Source organism: Xiphophorus maculatus, chromosome 15, assembly GCF_002775205.1.
Source record: "Xiphophorus maculatus strain JP 163 A chromosome 15, X_maculatus-5.0-male, whole genome shotgun sequence".
NCBI classification, from domain to species: Eukaryota; Metazoa; Chordata; class Actinopteri; order Cyprinodontiformes; family Poeciliidae; genus Xiphophorus; species Xiphophorus maculatus.
Genome location: NC_036457.1, coordinates 1,325,822 through 1,348,423, shown reverse-complemented (window position 1 = coordinate 1,348,423; position 22,602 = coordinate 1,325,822). Strand labels below are relative to the sequence as shown.

General features: G+C 37.5%; 1 protein-coding gene across 2 annotated transcripts in view; it reads right to left on the bottom strand.

Moving 5' to 3' along the window:
• Positions 1-14,533: 14,533 nt before the first annotated feature.
• LOC102217354 (exostosin-1-like) overlaps positions 14,534-22,602 on the bottom strand; it is a 221,295-nt gene continuing 213,226 nt past the window's right edge. For both annotated transcript variants that reach the window (XM_023347770.1, XM_023347772.1), the window contains exons 11-13: positions 18,968-19,128; positions 17,882-18,053; positions 14,534-15,223 (exon numbers count right to left, since the gene is read on the bottom strand). In XM_023347770.1, the coding sequence (XP_023203538.1) occupies positions 15,038-15,223; positions 17,882-18,053; positions 18,968-19,128 (519 nt within the window). In that variant the 3' untranslated portion in view covers positions 14,534-15,037. The remainder of the gene's footprint in view (positions 15,224-17,881; positions 18,054-18,967; positions 19,129-22,602) is intronic.

Genomic DNA, 22,602 nt, shown 5'->3' with positions numbered 1-22,602 from the left:
TCTGTAAACAAAATTGTCCAAAGACTTTTTTATTTTAGCTATGCTTCTCATGGCTAGCTCAGCAAGGTTTAGTTCTTTAGTTGCCTAGCAACTCTCTCAATCTTTGGTTACCTAGCAACAACTTCTTGAGTAACTTACGCAGCAGCAGTTTAAGGTTTGTGCCTCATAACTGCTTAAAAAAAACAGCATAGAGTGAAAACTGCATAAAACAGGAAATGTCATGTCACCACTTTGGGAGTATTTGAGATACACAAAACAAAAATCTAATCAATAATTATCAATATCGACTGATATGAAACACTTATATTATATCATGATAAATTTTTCAGCCATATTGTCCAACCCTGTGTGTAGTATCTGGGTCTGAAGCTATTAATTGTGATTAATGTATTACTTAAATAATCGTCAACTAATTTTGTAATCAGTTAATCATTAATTGGAGTATAAAACTTAAAATAAAAGGTCAAATGCTGCAAGAAACAACACAGTCTGAGCAGCAATGAAGCCAAAACTGGTCTGTTCTCATAATACTATCACTTAATTTTCATATTTTTGTGAATTTAGCTTGTAGTTTTACTTTTTAAAGCCCTAATGTGCCTTCGAAGTAACATGGCAAAATGAGTAAAACTCCTAACTTAAGAAGGATCTGTGTCTTTAAGGCAAACCAATGACTTTAGAAAATACTTTAAAAGATGCTCAAGCTTTTCATTTAAAACTTTACGGTTTACTTTAATGTTTAGAACCAAACTGTTGCAAGTTTCATGGCTGCATAAACTGAGCCTTGTCAGATATTCTCCCTGGTCGTTCAGCCAGTAGTTCTCCGTTGGACTTTTTCTGTCTCAGCAGATGCTTGAGAGGTTTTGCTTTTTAAGTTTTTACCTTTTGAACTGTGTCTCTGCTGCTGCAGGACACCAGAACAACAGCTCTTGATTTGGTTGTCAAAAGTTTAGAAAGCAGAAGAGCAGCTGGGCGGGACGTGTTGCTTCTGATAGACATGTCGTTCCTGTTTGAGGCTTTTTGTCACGTGATCATCTGTCATTGTCAACAAGGAGTGAAAGATCTGCAAAGTAAAAGTTCAAAGGAGTTTTTTTTTCTATTTTGAGCTTTGAAGGCTTAAAGCTGTCAAAACGGTAATCTATCTGTCCTGAGGAAGTGTGCGGACCCAGAGCTTAAAGTCCGTTTGACTGACGTCGTTTTAAAAAGCGTGAGCCCATCACAAGCTTCCTGCTGCTCAGCTTTCAACGCGCTCTCTGCCTCTGTTGTCCAGAAATCCAGCTGTAATGAGTCACATTGGTTTATAATAACACAGAAATGATGAAATGATGCCACATAATGTAAGATACAGTAGGACCAAAAATGGAAACGAGTTGAGCTGACAGGAGACACACAAAGCTTTCTTGATGTTTTGCTAATGTTGAAAAAACACAATTTTGCTATTGCTGTAATGGCATATTTGTTTTGAGCGTTTTTCTTGTTTTAAAATTGGCTAATTTGATTTATCACACAAACATCCAGAGTGCAGATAAACAGAGACGGTCTGCGTACGTTAATACAGAGTAACTGAAATGAATTAATGGTGAACATTTCTTAAATAACAGGTAATCTGTTTTAAACTGTAGACTTTGGTTAAAATATCAACTTTAGGTTCAGTTCAAGTCCCAAAAATAAAAAATAGTCAAATTTTCTCAAGTAAAGTCTAAAGTCTTAGTATTAATGACTCGAGTCTTTGACAGTTTGACTCTTGAGTCCTTTGTCACACCTGCGTTTTTCTACCTCCAAAACACTGTTACCGTGGAAACAAGAGGCCAAAACATTTGCGTTTTGTGTCCTGGCGTTGTTGTGTAAACGGGAACTAGATTTTTCTCTCCATGACTTGAACATAATCTCATTGTTTTCCATTTTGAACCATTGAAAGCCATAGATATTTACAAAGTCTTCAGATATTTAGTCAGGTTCAGTCTTCACTGCAGGCCTGCAAGCTGCCACAAATATGAATTATCCCAATCAGCAAAATTGTCCCATTCAGATTAACAATAATATTGTTGTTTTGAGACCATTTTCAAGTAATATATTCATACTGACATAATAAAGCAAGTCCAATAAACTTTAATTTAGTAAAGTACACTTTGCATTGGAACTGGAAGATATTTAAAATATGCAAAATAAAACATGGCAACCAGAAACAGTAATTAAAATGAGAGAGAAAGACACTTATAACAAACATACAGTATAAGGGTGTGTTGGTCTGACTGTGTGTGTGATGTGGGTTTTGTAGCTGTGGGTGATTTGTGCCTATGGGGTTGAATTAAATGGTTTCTCAAGGCCTGAACAGTCTGGCGTGTCAGATAGAAAGATAAGGCCGTCAGTGGAAGCTCTGATAATCCAGCTGGAGCAAACAGGAAGCAGATGACACTTCTGGGATCAAACTGCACAGCTGAACAGAAACACATTGTCTTCCTAATAACAGCTACCAATGATTTAATACACAAACATTTACCTTTTAGAATCACAGACTTTAACCGTCAAAATGTTTGTAATTTGTGAACCTGAGTTGGTTTTTTTACCATTTAGAGGAGGACAGAAAACAAAAAAGCAGAGTCCTGACACCAGTTGTGGTGAGATAGATGAATCCCAGACATGCTATAAATCATGCTCTTATTAACTCGTGGGCAAGTGAATGTAAAATCCTATTGGCCTCTGGGGAGCAGAAAACACAAGGCCGTTGTTCCCTCAGCCTTCAGTCTGAGCTCACAGACGGATAAAACTCTGGATTTATTACCCAGAGAAAGGACGCCGAAGTTTGGACGCATGAGGGGAAACTCTTGATATTTACAGTTACAGATTTGAATTGATCACTAAACTAGATACAGGGCTGCAGAAAAGTACTTCACCCTTACAGATTGGTTGTTATTTTTGCTTTCTGTCACACTTCTGGTTTCGGATCATTGCAATATTAGAAATAATAAGAAAAGGCTGGTTCTAGATCATTTTAGCCCCAAGTCGATTGAAAAAACAAGATTGCTAATCTCAGATTAGCTGCCTTACAGTCATTGGTACAAATTCTGGGAATAGTTTTTCGGTCAGATTAAGACGCCTTCCACACAAACGCCAGACAAACGCTTTAAATTTAGTAAACAATTAAGAAACCATGTGTATCCAACGACAGAAAGCATCCAACGACAGAAAGCATCCAACGACAGAAAGCATCCATCGACAGAAAGCATCCAACGACAGAAATGTATCACCACTAAAGACGCTGTAGTAGGTCCACCGGGCCAATCGGTGGCGCTGTAACAATGACACAAAATAAACACCAAACGGTGTTACTTACAAACTAAAAGGCAACCCTGGGTTTTGTTTGTCTTTAAGCTCCAAATGTCAAAAATTTGCAAGAAAGATCTCATAAATGTTTCGATTATTCTCAGAAATTTTCTAGAAAAAACTTGGAAATTTCAGAGTTTCAACAGTCAAATTTTCAACTTTTGCAACTCAGAATTTATATAAAAAATTTTTTTTAGATTATTCTCAAAATGTTATTTTTTTTCTAGTAAATATTAAACTCCAAATTTAAAATTTTTTCTAGAATATTTCTGATATTAATCTAAATATTTTTGGGGTTTTCTTAGCAATTTTTTTACTTTTCACACTCAAAAATTTTATGGGTTTTTTTCTGGTAATTTTCAGATTTTTTTCTAGCGAATTTTTGACTTTTCAAACTCAGAAATTTAAATTTTTTTCTAGGAAATATATGAGTTTAATCTCACTCGCAAATTTTCAAGTTGTCAAATCCAGAATTTTCAATTGAGTTTCTTAAAAATTTTAGGGTTTTTTCTAAAAAAAATTCAAGTTTTCAAAACCAGAAATTAAATTCTTTTTCTAGAAAATGTCTTTTTAAATTTCAAATTTTAAACTTTTCAAACTCAAACATTTCCAAGTGTTTTTTTCTAGAAACTTTTCCAGATTAATCTAAAGATTTCTGAGTTTTGTTGGTAGAAATGTTCTCCTCCTTGTTTTACTATTCTACCTGCCATGTCCCTAATATGCTAAACTCATGATAAAGTTGACGTCTGTAAATGTTTTTCACACTGGATGTATTTATGCTGCATTTGGGAGAAACCAGAGTGGACTCTATTGTTCTGTTGTACAAAGCAGGCTTGTCTTGTTAAAGAAAGGGTTTAACTTGTTTCTGTAAATCCTTTGCACACAAACTGAACCCAGCACACACACTTCCCAACATGCCAATATATCACAGCTCCCAGGTCGGAAGATTGATGGCATTAAATTGCTTCTATCCAGTTTTTTTTTTTTTTATCAGGATTTACAGGCGTCGCTGTACCTACTGCTTTCCAGCACCACTCCCTCCCATAAATCATGCTTTTTCACCTTACCATGCTCTTTCTACACACTCTCTCGCATTCACGCGTTTTGTGTCCAGACACACATACACACCCTTTCGCTAATATGCACAAATGTACACACACAAAGACTTTGGGATACGGCTGTAACAAGATAGATGACCTCCTTGTCGCCTGCTGCCACACACACAGAAACACAGCAACTCTGATGGAGCAACACATGTACATTTTTGACTCTGTAATGGAAAATGTCAATCTCTGTCGATGGCAGACCCTGGAAATGCACTGAATTTCTTCCCTTCTGCCCGTCGCTCTCATTACAGGAAAATGTCACCTCATTTCCCAACTACACGTCGGCTGATTAATTTCTGAAGTGGGAATGAGTGATAGACAAGGGGAGATGACGAGATGTGGCATCCGTGTCTTTTTTTGGGACCTGATTTAAAAATGGATCTCCCAAACCTTCTGGTTTGAGAGGCGACGGAAACTTGTGATCACAGTCCCTTCAGTGCTTTCATGGATTTAAGTTTAAAGAACTGAACAATTAATCAATAACAATATATATCATGATAGATAATGTGACCGATATCAATAGATAATACATCTGATCTCCGATTCACAACCGCGCAGCATTCTGGGAGATTTAGGCAGAGGAAAAACTTTAGCTGCTTAAACTCTCAGCTAGCTAAGCTAGCTTGGTGGCTTCAACTGAAACTCTCACTATTTGGTTTCCTAGCAACAACTTTTCTTCATAACTGATTAAAAACAAGCAGTTATGAAAAGAGTAAAAATTGTGGATAAATCAGTAATGTCACACCAGTTTGGCAGTTTGTCAGATATTGACAACAACAAACCTAATCAATAATTATTGAAATTGACTGATATGAATTACTCGAAGTTATAAGTATTTTGTTTGGTTGTCACATCATAATGGACCAGTTGTTATGCTTTTCATTATGTTTCTACTCAGGCTGGTCAGTATGAAAACCTACCATGTACCATTCAATGATCTTTGAATTTGACTGCTATGACTGTTTCATGTCAATAACTATTGATTAAAAAAAATAAAATAAAATACTGTCAAAGTGGTGGTGTGACCTCACTTGCTTTATTCACGTTTTACTAATTTTCTCCTTTCACTCCATGCTATTGTTTTTTATTTTTAAGCAGCTGTGAGGCAAAACTTTAAACTGCTGCTGCGCAAGTTACTTAACAGGTTGTTGCTAGGTAACCAAAGAGTGAGTGAGTTGCTAGGTAACCAAAGAGTGAGTGAGTCAGTTGATGCCAATAATCTTTTAGCAACTAAAGACTTTGTTCTGCCTACATCCCCCAGAATGCTGCGTGGTTCTGTAGACGTATTTTCTATTGATATTTAACATGTGTCTGTTTCAGTGTACATTGTTATTAATTTATTGAACAGCCCTAATTCATTCAGTGGAAACTGTTTAAGCATTACCACCGAAGCTAACATCTACAGGCCTTTTAATTTCTGCTGTTGTGGTTACAGCCAATCAGCAGTACGAAAAATAATAAATAATTAATTTCTCAGAAAGTCTGGTTTGTTTAGGTGTGAATCGAATTGAACTGATGCAAACCAAAAAAGCGAACTCTGGTCCGCCTAAAAGCCTGGATCTTGTTTCCAGTGACTTAAACTTGGGTTCAGTTTGAATATGTGAACACTAAGCAGACTAGAGACTGCTCCAGGAAGTGGACTACAGCGCAGGGCATTCTGGGTAAATGCAACCAAAACAAATGTTTGAGTCTTTTGGGAAAAATGGCTTTTGGTTTTTTACCAAAGACAAAAGAGAAATCCTACAACCGCTAAACTCTGCATCCATGTTAGTTTACATTTCGTGAAGAAGGAAGTAGCGCGCCTGTCTTTTCTTTGATGGTTTTTGTGTCATTTCCTTCAGTGGTTCTTGGTGCAGCGCCCCCACAGGCGAGCAGGGGAACAGGTTTTTCAAATACTGTGATTCATTTGACACGAACCGCCATAACTGAAAATATAAAAAATGCTGCAATTTTGGGACAAAATGAAATGGGTTCTTCTGGACTACCAGGTGTGAAAACAGATCAATTTCATTGTAACTATTTTATTGTCAACTATAGAATTTATGATGGAGCAAAACATCGACATAAAAATGGTAAAAATTCATTTTAGAGCAGCTTTGAATCTACTGGAGGAAAAACAGATGGAAACATTGTTGGGCTTCATTTCAGAAAATTCAACTGTTTCAATTTGACCTCAGAATTGTGTCATGTATGCAGCTGAAGGAAAGAAATTTAGGAATATTGGGATTCAGCCGAGTTTTAATGATTCTGGTGAGAAAATTATGAAAATCTTAAAAGTTTTAAGATTCATGCCTGAGAAAATGTGCATTAGTATAATTTCTCTTAATGGTAAGTAGTAATAGATCTGCATAAAAATCTCAGATAACTTGGAGAAAATATGTATTAGTGCAATTATCTGCAGATTACATGTTAATATTATTAACAGATTATCAATATTGATTAATAAAATGGCAGAGAATGATGACTGGAGGAAAGGAAAAGCTTTCTTTGGAGCTCACAGATATGAGATTGGTGTTTATCTTCCCTTCTGCCTCGCAGTGCAGAGCCATGTAAACACATTTTCCCAAACATTAGGAGAAATTTAATGTCTGACTGTAGCTTTCAAGAGATGCAAGATGCATAAAAAAAGAAAACGCAGACAAACGAGGTGCAGGCAAACAGGAGATGCAGGGACAAATGTTTTACAGCTGCTAAATAATTAGAATCAGATACAACAGTGGCATTTTCCCGCCCCGCCTGTCATAAACCAGATAATGTAAACAAATGGCTCTCGAATTGAAAATGGCGATACAGCGGTGGAGAGCGTGACACACACACACAGCACACACACACACACACACACACACACACACACACCCACACACACACACCTACACACGCACACACACACACACACACACACATCTCAGGACGCTGAAAAGACACTGTTTACTCTTCAAATTATTTTCTGATGACAGTCCAATTCTTTTCAATTTAAATACTGATTAAATTTCATACTATGATCACACAGCGGATTGTGTGTAAGAATTAATTATCCTCCAGCAAAAGTAAAAATTCTTCCCTCATTGTGCTGCACATCAATATTTCATCTGGTTCTCAATAGATCAGTTAATTTAAGGAATATAACCTTCATAGTTATTAGAAATGCTGCTCCGCTGATTTTGACCACAATCCCGTGTTAAAAGACTTTGGTGGATGAAAATCTACAAGAGTAATTTCAGTTGAGCTTTGTGTAGGAGATTGTTTCCTGTTTTCCTAAATTAAACTTTAGTAAAATACTCATGGGAATAAATGATTATTCAGGAATGGAGAAGTCATTAAACGCTGAAGTTGAGGAGTTTTTTATTTTAATTTCTGGATAAAATAACTGCAGTTCTTCAGAAAAGTGATTTTCAAATTGTCATATCTAGGACAGTTTCCAATCTGTCGGAAAGTATCGGCTTTGGGTCCAAATCAATCTGTAATCGATATCATCCATCTCCTTCTAAAATGCCTGTAACTGCCTATTTTAATTGTTCAAATATACATTAATATCAATTAAATGGAACTGGAAACCATCTTAGCCTTAATGCAGACGCAAATATCTACAAAGCTCAATATTACCAAGTATTTCTGTCTAGTTTCTAATGCAAATATCTTAGTACACTTGAAATAAGACAAAACTAACTCATAAAAAGCTTGATTTAAGTCAGTAATTCCTTAACAGTCATGAAAAAGTACTAGTTAAGCTGGCAGATTATTTAACTTAAGACAGGAAAAATGTCTTGTCATAAGTGAAACTATCTGAAAATTTAACTGGTGCTTTTTTAAATCAATATTATTGACTTAAAACAAGCTCTTACATCTTGCTGAAAAATTACTTATAAGTTAGTTTTGTCTTATTTTAAGTGTACTAAGATATTTGCATTAGAAACTACAGTAGACAGAAATAATTGGTAATATTTTGTGTTTTTGCAGAGCAGCTTTCTTTATATCCACTCTTTTGGCTTTAGCCAATCAGGGCCAAAGAAAACAAACGCTGGTCCCGGATTGGCTGATTTGAAAATGCCAGCAAATACAATAATAAGTTTTCATTCCCTTGGATGAAGTGAACTGTATAATGTTTTTTAAATTACTTACAGCATGAATAAACTTATCCATGTGATTGTAATTGTGTTTTTTTTATTGAATGAAAACTCCACAGTTGCAAAATTGTTGTTTTTTTTCGACATTAGCAGAATATTTTGTGAAAGTTTTGTGTACATTTGCAATGGAAACAGTTAATATATGTTGAGTGGACCTGAATCCTCCTGTTGAGGTAAATGGTTTTCATTTTCTAGAAACTTTAGCTGCTCACTGTGACATAAATATGAACTAGGACTGATGTCTGTTTGACGCGCTAGCTCCACTTTTGTCCTCCATTATTCTCTGCTTAATAAAAATGGCGTCCTATAGTTGTAAAGCAATTACAAAGTCCACAGATCATTTAATTTACACTTGTTAGACACACACACACACACACACACACACACACACACGCACACACACACTCGGGGCAGACTGTGCAGTGGTGTTGATTTGTTTTTCTTATTTTAGAATCCGACTTCCTTCCCTCCTGATCTGGATCTCATTTCCTGACACTTTTCCCCCAGGACTCGGTGAACACGTTCAGTCGACTGCATGTGTGTGTTTGACCATAACACATGCAGAGGTTTGACTGATTAGCTCTGGAAATGTTTTGGAGAAATAGAAGAAACTACAGCTGGAGATTTTTCTCTTTTTGCAACTTATTTTCTTCCACAAATTTATCTTAACATGCAGTTTAGTTGCATTTATTTACAAATGCGTAAAGTTTTAGGCAGCAGTCCGACAAACTGTGCAGCCCAGAAATCAAGTCATTGATTATCCTGTTTTTCACGCAGTCCGGTCTATACAAGGAGTTTTTGTTAGTTGAGGTAGAGATTTAAAGTTATTTCAAAACAAATACATGAAAAACAAATCCAAACTCTTAACTTCAGTTTTAAATAAAACACAGCCAACACTATAAAAATGTTATAATATTTGCCTATTTTATTTTACATTTAGCATATCTAAAATATTTCTAATAAAACAATTTAAGTAGCTGAAATAAAAAAGATCCAGTGCTGCCTGACTTTATTGGCTGGTGTTTGAAGTAGCCAATCAAGGAGTGCCAATCATTTTCCTTGCAGCTGATTGGCTGTTGATGTTAGCTTCTGCAGTACTGCTAAGACCTTTTCCACTGTGCATATTAATGCATATTAAGATATATTTGGTCTCTATTGAAATAGGAGATTATTATAGTTTTTATAAAGTATTTGTGGATTTTAGTTATTTGTGGTTCCTGACTCCAGCAAATACCAGGGATCCACTGTCTTCTCATTTGACGGTGATTTAGGGAGCATTAACAACAGTCCTGTTCATTTAGCTTTAATAAAGTCTAGAACATTTTTCTACAAAGTCTGGTTTGTTTGAACTCTGGTCCGCCTAAAACCCTGGGCCTCGGTTCTGTTTAAATGAACTCTGGTTTGTTTTGAATGCATAGATGAACCTCAAGTGGACCAGAGACCGCTCCAAAAACAGGAAGTGGACTACAGTGCAGTGCCTTCTGGGTAAATACAACAAAGTGAAGTCTAGCGCTAGCAGGAGAAATGACTACTTCTTCGTTGTCTTTTACAAAAGACAAAAGAGGAATCCTGCAACCTCTAAAGTCTGATGTTTCTCCACTTTAGTTCCATTTGGTGAAGAATGTTGAGCTCAGAGTCTTCAGAGGTTTTTAATTTGTTTCCTTCAGTGGTTCTTGGTGCAGCGCCCCCACAGGCATGGAGGGGAACAGGTTTGTCAACCGATTGATTTGTTTGTCCCAGTGTGAAAGAAAACCACAGCAGCTGAAAATGGAAGAAATGTTGCAATTTTAGTCCCAAATCGAGTCGAATTTATCAAACTATCAGGTGGGAAAACAGCGTAAGATTCTTTATTTTTCCGTTGACAAACTTCTTTAAAAAGTTGATTTAACTGAGTTAACATAATATTCAAAGTATTATCATTTTTACAATCTGTGTCTGGATAATTTTACACAATGTATTCCAGTATTTCATTGTGTTTCAGGTGGAAAAAGCATGCAGGACAGTTTTAGCATTTGCACAAAAAAAAAAAAACTTGACATTTTGTCTATCTGCTGAAGACGATGTCTGCAAAACTCCTGCAAACTCCATTCTTCAGTTTTCTATTTCCTCTCATTCATAATGGGGTTCATAAATCAACAGACCTATAATTAGTCCAGGCGAGGAGGAACTTGGGAACGAAAAAAATCTAGAGAAAATCTCGTACAAACACAACCACCTCCACCTAATTACTTCTTCTTCTTCTACCCTTCATTTTGTAGCGAAGATCAACCCTGTAACTCACCAGAACTAATATCTGGGCGACTCGGAGAAGGTGGAGGAGTGTTTCTGGGCCTCCTGACTTCCAATTATAAGTCCATTTGGTCACGGATATTTGAGAAGCGGCGGCGAGAAAAAGAGAGCAGGAGAGAGATTTGAATATTTGGATATTGTGGGAGTTTGTTCCTCTCTCCATCAGCGCTCGCTGCCGCCGATCAATTTCTCATTCCATAACCTTGGAAACTGCTTCGGGTCACAACGAATCAATGAGCGCTTCTCCTACAGAGAGATGAATAATTATCTAAACTCTATGAATCACATAAATGACTTATTCATGCGTTATTTTATTTAGGTTACGCTGCATAATAGAGCTGCAGCGAATGAGATGGATGATTTGAAAGGAGAAGACGAGCCGAGTCAGATGGATGTTACTGATTTCTGCTTTTAGTTTTACAGCACTGCTGAAAAGTTTAAAGATTTAAACTGATCACATGATTAAAGATTCAATTACATTTTTGTTTATCAGAGTAGAGTTAGAAAATTGTTACTCTTTCTACATTCAAAAACAAAAGTATTTTGTCTAGTTTCTGGTGCAAATTGTTGGTATAATTAACTTTTCAGCAAGAAGTAGTAGCTTGTTTAAAGCCAAGTGAAATAATCTGCCAGTGGAACAACTTTTAACATATATGAGAAAATACCCCCTAAAAAGCACTTCCTGTTTTGTTTATATGAAAATATCAAAATAAAAGCACTTCCTTTGTTTTAATGTAGAAGTTTAACACTTACTACACTTCATAATGGACAGTAGTTTATCCCTAATGAGACCAAGGCAAAATAGAATTGATTAATTCAGAAATGTAACATGAATCGTTTTTAATATCTATTATTTTTCTGAGAATATATTGTCTTTCTAGAGAGGCATTACAATTACATTACACTTTTCAAAATAATATAAATCAACTTAACGGATTTTTTTTGGATGACAAGTGAATGTTAAACTGTTATACTGTATGATAAATATTAAAAGATTGAGTTAGAGATGCACCAGATGTTTTAAAATATTTATTTCAGTTGTTTTGATTTGAGATGGGACCTTAAATTTGGGTGAAAGACTTCAAGCTTTGAATAAATTACTTGTCAATATCTCTTAATATAAAGAAGCTTCCTGTTTAGTTACAAACTATATGGTTAATAAAATTGTCAACTTGATAAAAATATAATTGAATTTAATCTGGCATTACATAATAAGTTTTATTTTGTGTAAAGTGGAAGTGAAGGTTGGGGGCTTTGCTAACATGTAACATGGGATTAATCATATTTTAGATGTGAAGTTCGTCCAAATTATTTATTCTTTGAATTTTCTTTTAGTCAAGTAATTGTTTCTCCAGACATTTATTGGTGTTTTAAGTTTTGTTACGTTGCTTTTGGCAGTTGGTGGTCACCATAGCAACCAGTAACGGACAGCTCCGCCCCCTTTTGTTCTGTAACGGTGGTATGTATCGGTATCAGCTCTGTTTGCTTTACAAGTATTATATTTTAACATATTTCTATACAAATGTAATCATACAGTGTTTCATGAGTAACTTTGGTATGTTTTGAACGTTTTTAACTTTTATCATTAATGTTGTGCATTTTAGCTACGTTTAACTTTACAACTGTGAACCGATGCTAACAGATGCTAACTGCGCATAGGGAGCTGTTGCTCTGTAGTTTGTTTATGGTTATTATATTTTATATAATGTATAGGCTGTTTAAAACCCAACCTGACATGTTTTTCTCAAGCAGATCTCCTGGGAGATCTAAATTTATCTTTTTTTTACATCACTTAAAAGCTATCTGTGCCTTTTACAATTCCCTTGGGCAGACTGGGTTTTTTTCCCATCTCTTTGACTTCCTCTTACATCAGCAGATCCATGTTCATGTTCAATAAGTCCAAACGATGAAAAATGAAACGGCTTTACTTACCTCCTGGGGGAACACATGGATGATCACATCCAGTGAATAACGCTGACCGTATTGATCACGGTGGAGACGAAGCGTTTTAGAGGAAGGTCTCTGTTTTGTGCGTCTTCCAGAAAGAGAAAAACCATCTGCATCCATTCACGCTGGATTTCCTGTTGACAGAAGACTTTTTGTTTTTGCTCCACTGACTCATTCAGTTGGAGTAAATTCAGACAAAAGAATGAATATGCAGGCGTTTGTGATTTGATTTGTGAACCTCCTTTGAGCTACATTTTGTTAGAATCCATTTTAGAGTTTAATTCATTCATGTTCAAGTTTTTGACAACTTTGGCTTCTCACTTTCCCAGCGAACCTTGAGAATTGTGAAATGGCTGAGAACTGGGGCTGCAACTAATGATTATTTTAGTAATAGATTCATCTCTCCATTATTTTCACTATTAATCGGATGTAGAAAAATTAACACATTCTGTAGTTGCAGTTGCGGAAACAAAGTTCTGCTGAACCACAACAGTTTGTTTCATTTGTGTATTTAGGTCATTTTATTTACATTTGGTAACTGATTTCAGAATCTTTTGTTGGGAATGTCGCCCCCCCCCCCCCCCCCCCCCCCGCCCCCAATTCAACGTTTATTCTCACACATGAAAATGGCTGCAAACAGACGTGCAATTATACAACCGTACATCTTTGAAAAGCAGAAGCGGAGACTTCTGCACAGCCAACAACAGTGCAGCAAGTGGTAGCAGCAAAACTCTTGTCTTTTCCAGCAGTCATTGTACAAAAGTAAAACCAAGCTCTGCTTGGGTTGCTAGGTAACGGGGCTGGGCTAGGTGGAGCTTGGTAAGGTCCATGGTGCAGTGCCTGTTGAATGTGACTTATCAGGAGATTTTTGAAACAGCTCATTTTCTAGACACCAAACTATATGAACTTATTGCCAAAAAGATGTTTTTTTTTTTTTTAAGAGCTTGGGATGTTTTTAGATGCAGTTGAAACCCAAATGGAAATACAAAAATGTGCAAACTGTGAATTTTGCAGAGTTTCACAGGATCTCACTACATGCATGTACACATGTTTTTTCTTACATATGAAACTGTGATTTGCTGTCAGCCCTTTTGAGTTTGGAAATTTAGTATATACACCATAGTTTTTTTTCAGATTGTTTCACTTGCATTACACATAATTAGCATTAAAAGGCTTAAGATGGATCATTTTTGTTTGTTGCCTACGCCCGGGGATGCCCCGGGGGTGGAAACAAATTAAAAAACACAAAATAAGAAAGTTGACAACTCCTTTTCTTCTATATAATATCTCTTTATTTCATTTTTATTGGCTTCATACAGCAACCAACTTCTACAGTAGTGTACAAGGGGCATACAGTCTGCGAGTTTCCTTTTTGTCCATATTGAGTGATTTCTGTACACATCTTCACAAGACCGTTCATTCCTGTAATACTTCTAAACATATTTCACAGTAAAGTTTCTTCAACCATTAAACATTTTTTGTCTTTGATTGCAAATATCTAGAATATGTCTAGGTTTTTGTTGCATTCACATACACTGATCAACCACAAGATTAAAACTGTTACTGGACATAATTTATTACTGCATAAATCTGAGATTTTCCTTCCAGATGACTGCAGAACAGAACAGAAACGCACCATGAAAGAAGATTTGGACCATTTGGAAAAAAAGAATTCAGATTTTTCTTTCCTCAGAATTTTGACATTTAATCACAGAAGAATAAAGTCAGAATTGTGAGAAAAGTTCTGATTGTACTTTTAAAAAATTTCTGACTCAGAATTTTGACTTTAATCTTCTGATATAAAAAGTCAAATTTCTGACCAATAAGAATTCAGACTTAATTGTCATAGAATCCTGACTTTTTCTCAGAAATTTGACTAATCTGAGATTAAAAGTCCAAATTTCAGGAAAAACGTTAATTCTGAAAAATAGGTCAAAATTATGAGAAAAAACTCAGATTTATTTATTATCTTTCTCAGTGTCCCTAATCCTCTTCTGCCCATATAACACCGATGGTTTTAATGTTGTGGGTGACCATTTATATATCTCTGACTGGCATACTTGCTTGTTTCTCCGCCGTATATTTCTCACACTTTTCCATAAAAACAAGCAGTCCTTTCTCCACATTTTGATCTTTTGCCTGCAGGTTTTTCTTCTCATAGAACCCCATTCTGTTCGTTCGTTCGTTCGTTTTAGTCCTCCAGAACCGCCATGTTCCAGATGAGGCTCTGAGTTTGTGTGAGTTTTGCCTTCAGAGTCTCTCAATGTCTCTGTATTTCTTCCTCAGTATAGAAACTTGGTCCCTGAATAGGACGGGGTCCAGCCTCATCTGGGAGTGCACCAAAGGCATGAAGCCCAGCCACCGGCTGAAGGCGTTCATACAGGTCTGTCGCTGAGCGAAATGGTCGGGGTCAGCCCATCGAGATGCTTTGGAGCCCTGAGTGTAGAAGATAAAGGAGCGAAGAGGGAGAATGAAAAGTCAATAGTCAGATAAAAAAATTCATATAGATTAGAACCGGTTTAAAAATAAAATGTTGTCTTATGCAGTAGTGACTTCCAAAGTATGTCAAGACGAATACAGTATAGGTGTTTTTGTAATATAACATGTTTAAAGAGTGCAGGTATTTTTGCGCTGTAAGTTTTTATAACCCTTATGGCAACCCCAATACAACCCTTATAGAAATCCTAATTCTGAGAAATAAAATCTGAATTCTGTGAAAAACAAGTTTTTTGTGCACCTGATCCTCTTCAGAAATCTGAAAATGATAAATGCATTGAATGTCTTATACTTTCTTCCTGAATTTGAAAGGCCCTCTATTAGATTGTGCAGCTGAGGGGAAACTCGAGGGAAGCAGAATCAGCTTTGGCATTGGGATGAAGAGATTGATCCAATGGCTGCTGGAGGTCATGTAGGATAATTAAACTCCAACAAATCAAGTGACAGATGCGGTTTGGCATTAGAATCAACATTTTCCTCCAAAAACACAAAACTCTTCAACGTCAGTTCATTGAAGTTGCTCCTGTTGGTCAAAGTTTCCCAAACATTTCAGCAACTTTTACCTTCTCGGTGCTACATGTCTCGCCTGCGTTGCTTGAAGCAAAGTCACAAATCAACAATTGAGAGGCAGGAAAAGTGAAATGAGTGAAGTCGGGGGTAAATCTTGGTTTGCTGTGCTGCCTTCACAATTAAGACATTAATCACAGAGTTCATACTGCAGAGTCATCGTCCTGCCTGTGGTCAGGCCATCAATCAGAACCTGACATTGAGCTGGCTACGTCAACACACACACACACACACACCCACACACACACACACAGCACATGTTGGGCTTTCCTATGCGGCAGGGAGTCAAACGAATTTTTGTTTTGGGCCAAATCAGGATCATGAATGCTCTTAAAGGGCCGGTTGTGCCAGAATGTATTGATAAAACTTGTTCACAAACTTAAAATATGACTGAATCCTCAAAATTAAATAATATTGAACATCTTGTCCAGAACTTTGGGATTGTTTTGTGATTTTCTGTAATAGAAATCAAAGTGTTTGTGGTACTAACCTGGAAATATTTGTGATATTTATTTATGATAAATATGCTTTAATTTTGTGACGAACGCTGAACACTGGAACTGGATAAGATATTTTAAATATCCAAAAGTAGTAATTGAACGAAAATTTAAAACCCAACACAACCAAAACCATAAATAAAATAGATTATTTAGCCTCCAAAAACAAAATTGCTTTTCATAAAATGTGAATTTAAATTATCTAGCCTATTTTAAATCTCCATAGAAATGTATTTCTGTGTTTTATCTCAACTATTTTCTCTTAACTGTAGAGCTCTGGTGAATGGATATAAACTTTAATTTGGAAAACCTTCAAACTGAAAACTGACCTGGAACATATCAATAGCTCGTTAAAGAGTAGAAGAAGAAAACACTCGTCCTGACTTGTTTAATGATGAATAGAGTGTCGTGTTTCTGACTCGATCTGCTGCTGACTCACTTTGATTTTTAAATCTTTCAGAGCTTGTGCCGCCTTACAGCTGCAATCAGTCTCCACTTCAGGCGCTGGATGATTTACAGCACAGACCTTAACATTTATAGCCTGGCGCTGGCTGGCAATGGCATTATTATAGAGTTCAATATATTTATTTTCCAGTATTTTATTTGGTCAGAGTCCTTGAATACAAATGTGTTTGCTGTTCAGTAAATCCTATACTTTGTCCATAAATCCTCATTTGTTTCCTTCTGGTCCTTCATCTTAACTTTCCTATATTAATTTATTACTTATATTCTGCAAACAAAACCTTGTTTTTCAACTCATTTTGCAGGTTTTGTCTCTTTCTGCTACATTCCAAACACTTTTAAAGTCATTCTGGTCTCTAAATTCACTTTAAGTGTTAAATTTGTGCTTCAAGGTTAAAACACATCAGCAGTTTGACTTTTTAAGAACAAAGAAGTTGATTCTACAGCACACAAAACCGAATTTCAACATTTTTATAAGTTTAATAATTAATAAAAGATCATTTATTTATATTTTACAACATTTTAATGTTTTCTCTGGAAAATTTGAAATTAAACTTTTTTTTTCTAGCAAATTTTTGGCTTTTGGAACTCAAAGATTTCCAAGTTTTATCTATAAAAATTTATGAAATTAATCTTTTTTTCTAGCAAACTGTCAACATTTTAGCTCAGAAATTTCCACGTGTTTTCTCTAGAAACTTTGAGATTAACCTCAAGATTTCTGACTTGTTTTTCTAGCTAATATTTGCCTTTTCAAGTTCATAAATGTTCACGTTTTTTCTAGAAAATTATCCTCAAAATTGGCAGAAATGTATTTCTCCTTTTGTTTTTTTTCTATCTAAAATGGCTCTAAAACACCTCCATACTTTTCTTTTCTCGTATGGCTCCCCCATCTTTGTTTCTGTGTCTACTGGCTCCTCTTAAGGATGACCAGCAGCGCCCTTTGCTGGATGGAGGCCAAACTGCAATGCTAAAAGAAGCTCTAAACTGACTTCATTAGTCAATCAAATAATTTTAAAGTATTTAATGAAATGTGTTGGGTGTTTGTGTAAATGTTTAAGTGAAACTGCATCACCTGGCCCATCATGGTCTCCTTGTACTGCTTCTTCTGTGTGACTTTGATTGGCGGCTGCTTGGTGACGGCTGAAACCAGGAAGTTCATCAGGATGTCTTCGCAGTTGGCCATGCGGTCCACCATGGTCAGCAGGCTGGCTGGGATGTAGTGAGTGAACAGGAAGTGGTAGTATCTGATGACACAGTGAAGAGAGCTTCAGCGTTCTGGTTTCCTCGTTCTGGTCTTTTAAATTCAGTGCTGCTGTTGTGTTGCTCTCGCAGCGTGGGAACACTAGATCACTGTCAGGTCTTTTACCTCCCTGCCAAGGTCTGCACTCGCTCGCTCTTACACACACGCACGCACACACACCACCCCTAATTCGTGTTGTCTGCTTTTGTTGGCATTTGAGAGTGGAAATAACAAAAGAACTAAGGAGGTGCATTCAGCATCCAAACAATGGAGCGAAGAGAAAGCCGTTTATCTGCGAGACAAGACGCCTGAAATCCCTTTGGAGAGGAACACTCTCGGCTGTTCAATTTACCGCTCTGCTACATGCTCCAATTTACCTTTTTTTCTTTCAAATTTCATTACTAGTATCACATTTTAAACACTTTTAGATAACAGAGCAGCTATATTGTTTCATGTAATTCTCTAGTGAAGAAAATGAGTAAGATGATCTCAGTGAATGAAAACGGTTAACGTTGCTGTCAGGTGGATGTTTTAAAGGTTTGGCTTGGAGCCGATTGCAGAACAATCACAACCCAAAGAGCCAACAGTAATAATGACAGAATGAGCTTTACTGTGAACAATGGACAGCATCTGTCTGCACAGCCAACATGCAGCTGACATCCGGTAAATAACTGCCAAGAGGCGGGTCTTAGCACTGTCAATCACTTGGGACACCCGTAGTTTAGATAAAAAAAAACAGAAATACATGCAAATAGTTAATTAAAAGACACGTGTCTATTGTATGTATCTTATTACATGCCATTTTCTTGTCTGGTTGTATTCCTAGAAGCATATTCCGAGTAAAAGAGAAGGATTCTGTGAATAAAAATAAGTGCAAGGCTTTTTCTGGTCAGCTGGAAGTCATTCAGGGCTTTGTACCTGTGGTAAAAAGCTGCTCCTGTAAGTACCATGGAGTAGTCATTAGTCCACTTGGAGGTGTAGCCCCAGCGTGATCTGGAACTATCCCAGTAGTGGCTCCTCGCCGGATAACCCACAATCCGCTCTGGAAAACTTTGCCATACAATAAAAGCAAAGTCCACCTGGAGAAGCATAAAAGCAAAGACAGCCAGGGTGGAAAGAGGGTAAATGGAAATCACAGCAGTTGCTTTCTTCTTTCCCTTTTAGTACTTTAGCTTTGCACAGTGTAAGACTTGGAGCCAGCTGTCGACAGAAATGCAATGTAATGATTTCACTCGTCAAGAAGTTACTGCAGCTTTTAATGTAGCTTTGCCTCTACAGGTGACTGAGCTGAACGTTTTTCATCTGTCAAACCGTCTTCAAGGGACGTGTGAGAAATCTGTAGCAAACTATACAAGTTGAATCAGGCGGGAGCTGTTTTATAGGACAGGGTAAGGTTTGTTCAGGTGGAGTTTATGGGAATTAGCTGTTGGTGCTTTACCTGCAGCAGGTGGGTGTTTCTGATGTGTGTTATTCCAACATGAAGTCAACCTGGAGCCACAAAAAGCAACTTAAAAATTCTGATGTGAGCTAAAACTTTGATAGTGAATGGCGAAACTCAACATTTTGTTTCGTTTTCCCACTCTAAATACTGGAATGCTAAAACTCCACATACTTCCAGTAGCATCAGTGATTTTATGAGGATTATGGTGGCTTACAAATGTATTGGAAGTTATTTATTTTGATTCCTTGAACAAGTTAGGGTAAGACAACGGGCTTGTTGCATTATATCTAAGGAAGCTGCTTTTGGCCGCAACCCCCAACTCAACATTTACACTTACACGTAAAAATGGCTGCAAACAATTCTACAGCGGTGCAGCTTTGAAAAGCAGAAGTGGAGCCTCCTGCATGACCAACAAGAATGCAGCAAGTTATTTCTGGATGGCAAGTGAACAATAAAACACGTGTCTATTGTACAGGGCATACAGTGCTGACCAAACGTGCTGGAGCTAAGCTTGTGTTAACAGGCGGAACTCTGCTGGCGTTGCTGGGTAACGGGCGGAACTCTGCTGGCGTTGCTGGGTAACGGGCGGAACTCTGCTGGCGTTGCTGGGTAACGGGCGGAACTCTGCTGGCGTTGCTGGGTAACGGGCGGAACTCTGCTGGCGTTGCCGGGTAACGAGCAGAACTCTGCTGGCGTTGCTGGGTAACGGGCGGAACTCTGCTGGCGTTGCTGGGTAATGGGCGGAACTCTGCTGGCGTTGCTGGGTAACGGGCAGAACTCTGCTGGCGTTGCTGGGTAACGGGCGGAACTCTGCTGGCGTTGCTGGGTAACGGGCGGAACTCTGCTGGCGTTGCTGGGTAACGGGCGGAACTCTGCTGGCGTTGCCGGGTAACGGGCGGAACTCTGCTGGCGTTGCTGGGTAACGGGCAGAACTCTGCTGGCGTTGCTGGGTAACGGGCGGAACTCTGCTGGCGTTGCTGGGTAACGGGCGGAACTCTGCTGGTGTTGCTGGGTAACGGGTGGAACTCTGCTGGCGTTGCTGGGTAACGGGCGGAACTCTGCTGGTGTTGCTGGGTAACGGGTGGAACTCTGCTGGCGTTGCTGGGTAACGGGCGGAACTCTGCTGGCGTTGCTAGGTGAGGAGTCAATGCTTGCTGATTTGGAGGTTTTTGAAACGGATAATTTCTCAGAGACCAAAAACATCAACTTGTTGCTAAAAAACCAGCTGGGTGAATTCTTTAAGCGCTTGGTCTGTTTTTAGAAGCAGTAGAAAGCAAAATGGAAATATAAAAATGTGTAAAATGTGAATTTACTTCAACTGTAAGATCTTTAATTGGCAACGTCCTCAATCCTATTTACTCAAGTTTATTTCTTTGTCTTTTGTAATTTTTTCACCATACTGAAATCCCTTCGCTCCCCCAAAGACGAAACGATTACAAAAGTAGATAAACAATATTTAAATTCCTATCAATGACAAAAACACAGCAGCAAAGTAGGAACCTTATGTGGGATTGTGTGGAGCACCTGGCCGTCCTTGAAGGAATCTGATCCACCTGACAAAGACCCTCCTTTGAATTCAAAAGCACCACTGAGACACGCAGGCAGACACACTAGAGAATAACGGGATCAGCACATAATGAAATACTTGGCTACACAGACACCGGCGCGCGCACATCACCTGGGGAAGCGGACAGAAAATTAATTACCACAACTGCACGGAAGAAGAGCCGGCGTTGGGGAGGAGAGCCCTGAAAGTGGATGTACTTTAGTGATACCTTGCGGCTTCTGTCATGAATCGTGTGAGCAATTACTGTAAAGCGGCGGCGCTAAGCCGAGAGAAAGGTTGCAGCTGCCGCTCCCAATGCAGCCGCCGATCAATTGGCGCGTTGGCGGCGTGTGTGGTTGAGTCTGAGCGCGTCAAAACGTCTCCACAGCCGGGCTGAAAGGATTAATAATATCCTGCAAATCTAATTTTCCCCTCGGTGATGAAGAGGTAAAATGGAGCGACAATGACAGATTACAGGACTCCTTATTCTTATTCATACTTCTGTTATTGGGACATTAAAGATTAGTCCGTTAATTTGCAATGAATGCAGCTCAGTTACCGTAATTTAACACAGAAGTCATTGAGATGTTGTACGAAGTGATAAAAGGACAACTTTGTATTATACATACTAATAGGTTCTACAAGGCCGACATTGATCTACGGATCAGAGGGTCAATCTAGCAATAGATCTGTTTCAAATCTCTCCTGACATTTGGGTTTAATGTGTCCAAAGTCATGAGAAGACAAGCACAAGGCATTGTAATCCCTGATACCTGCTTCAGTTTTCAGTGCTTTTCTTTTTGAGATATTGTTGCACTGTTGAGCCTGCGGCATTTGATTTATTAGGAAGAAAACTTGCAGAAACGTAGCTTTTGTCTGCTTTTAGAGGAATCAGTGTTGAAATGTATTTTTATTTCATTTACTTTTTGTCTAATTCAGTTAGTTTGAATACATTTTTTCATACTTTGGTTCATTTTTAGGTGAAAGTCTTGGGTAATGAATACTCAACAGAAGATACAATTTTCAAAAAATGTATTAAATTTTTGTTGGACAGCCAACTGACCTTGGCGTTTTCTCCCAACTTTTGTAGCCGGCTCACTGTTGGTGCAATAGTTGCTATTGGTTTGCACCAGTTGGAAAATCATTAATAAACACTATTTCTACTTTAACAAGTCTTGTTTTAAAGATATTCTGAATCCCACTGGAATTATTGATAATAGCTGAATAAAAATACATATTTTAAATTTGCTGCCTGTGAGTTAAGGATCAGAATTTGATGGGAATACAGAAGAAAACCGTGATTTTAGTTTAGTAAGAATAGCATAGCAGCTGCTAGTTGAAAATGCTAACTCCATAATCATTTAGCCCATGTTTCAGATTAACAAAATTCAGCTTTAACTGCCTGTTGCTTTACTTTTGATAAATAATAAATGTTTAACAGCAGGAAAATTAGCAAAAAAACATTACAGATGTTGTCATTCTGTCTTAAATTTATAGTTTTTCAACAGAAATAAGCCACAAAATTCACAAAATCTTTGTCTTCAGTGTGGAAGTTTAAATTAAGAG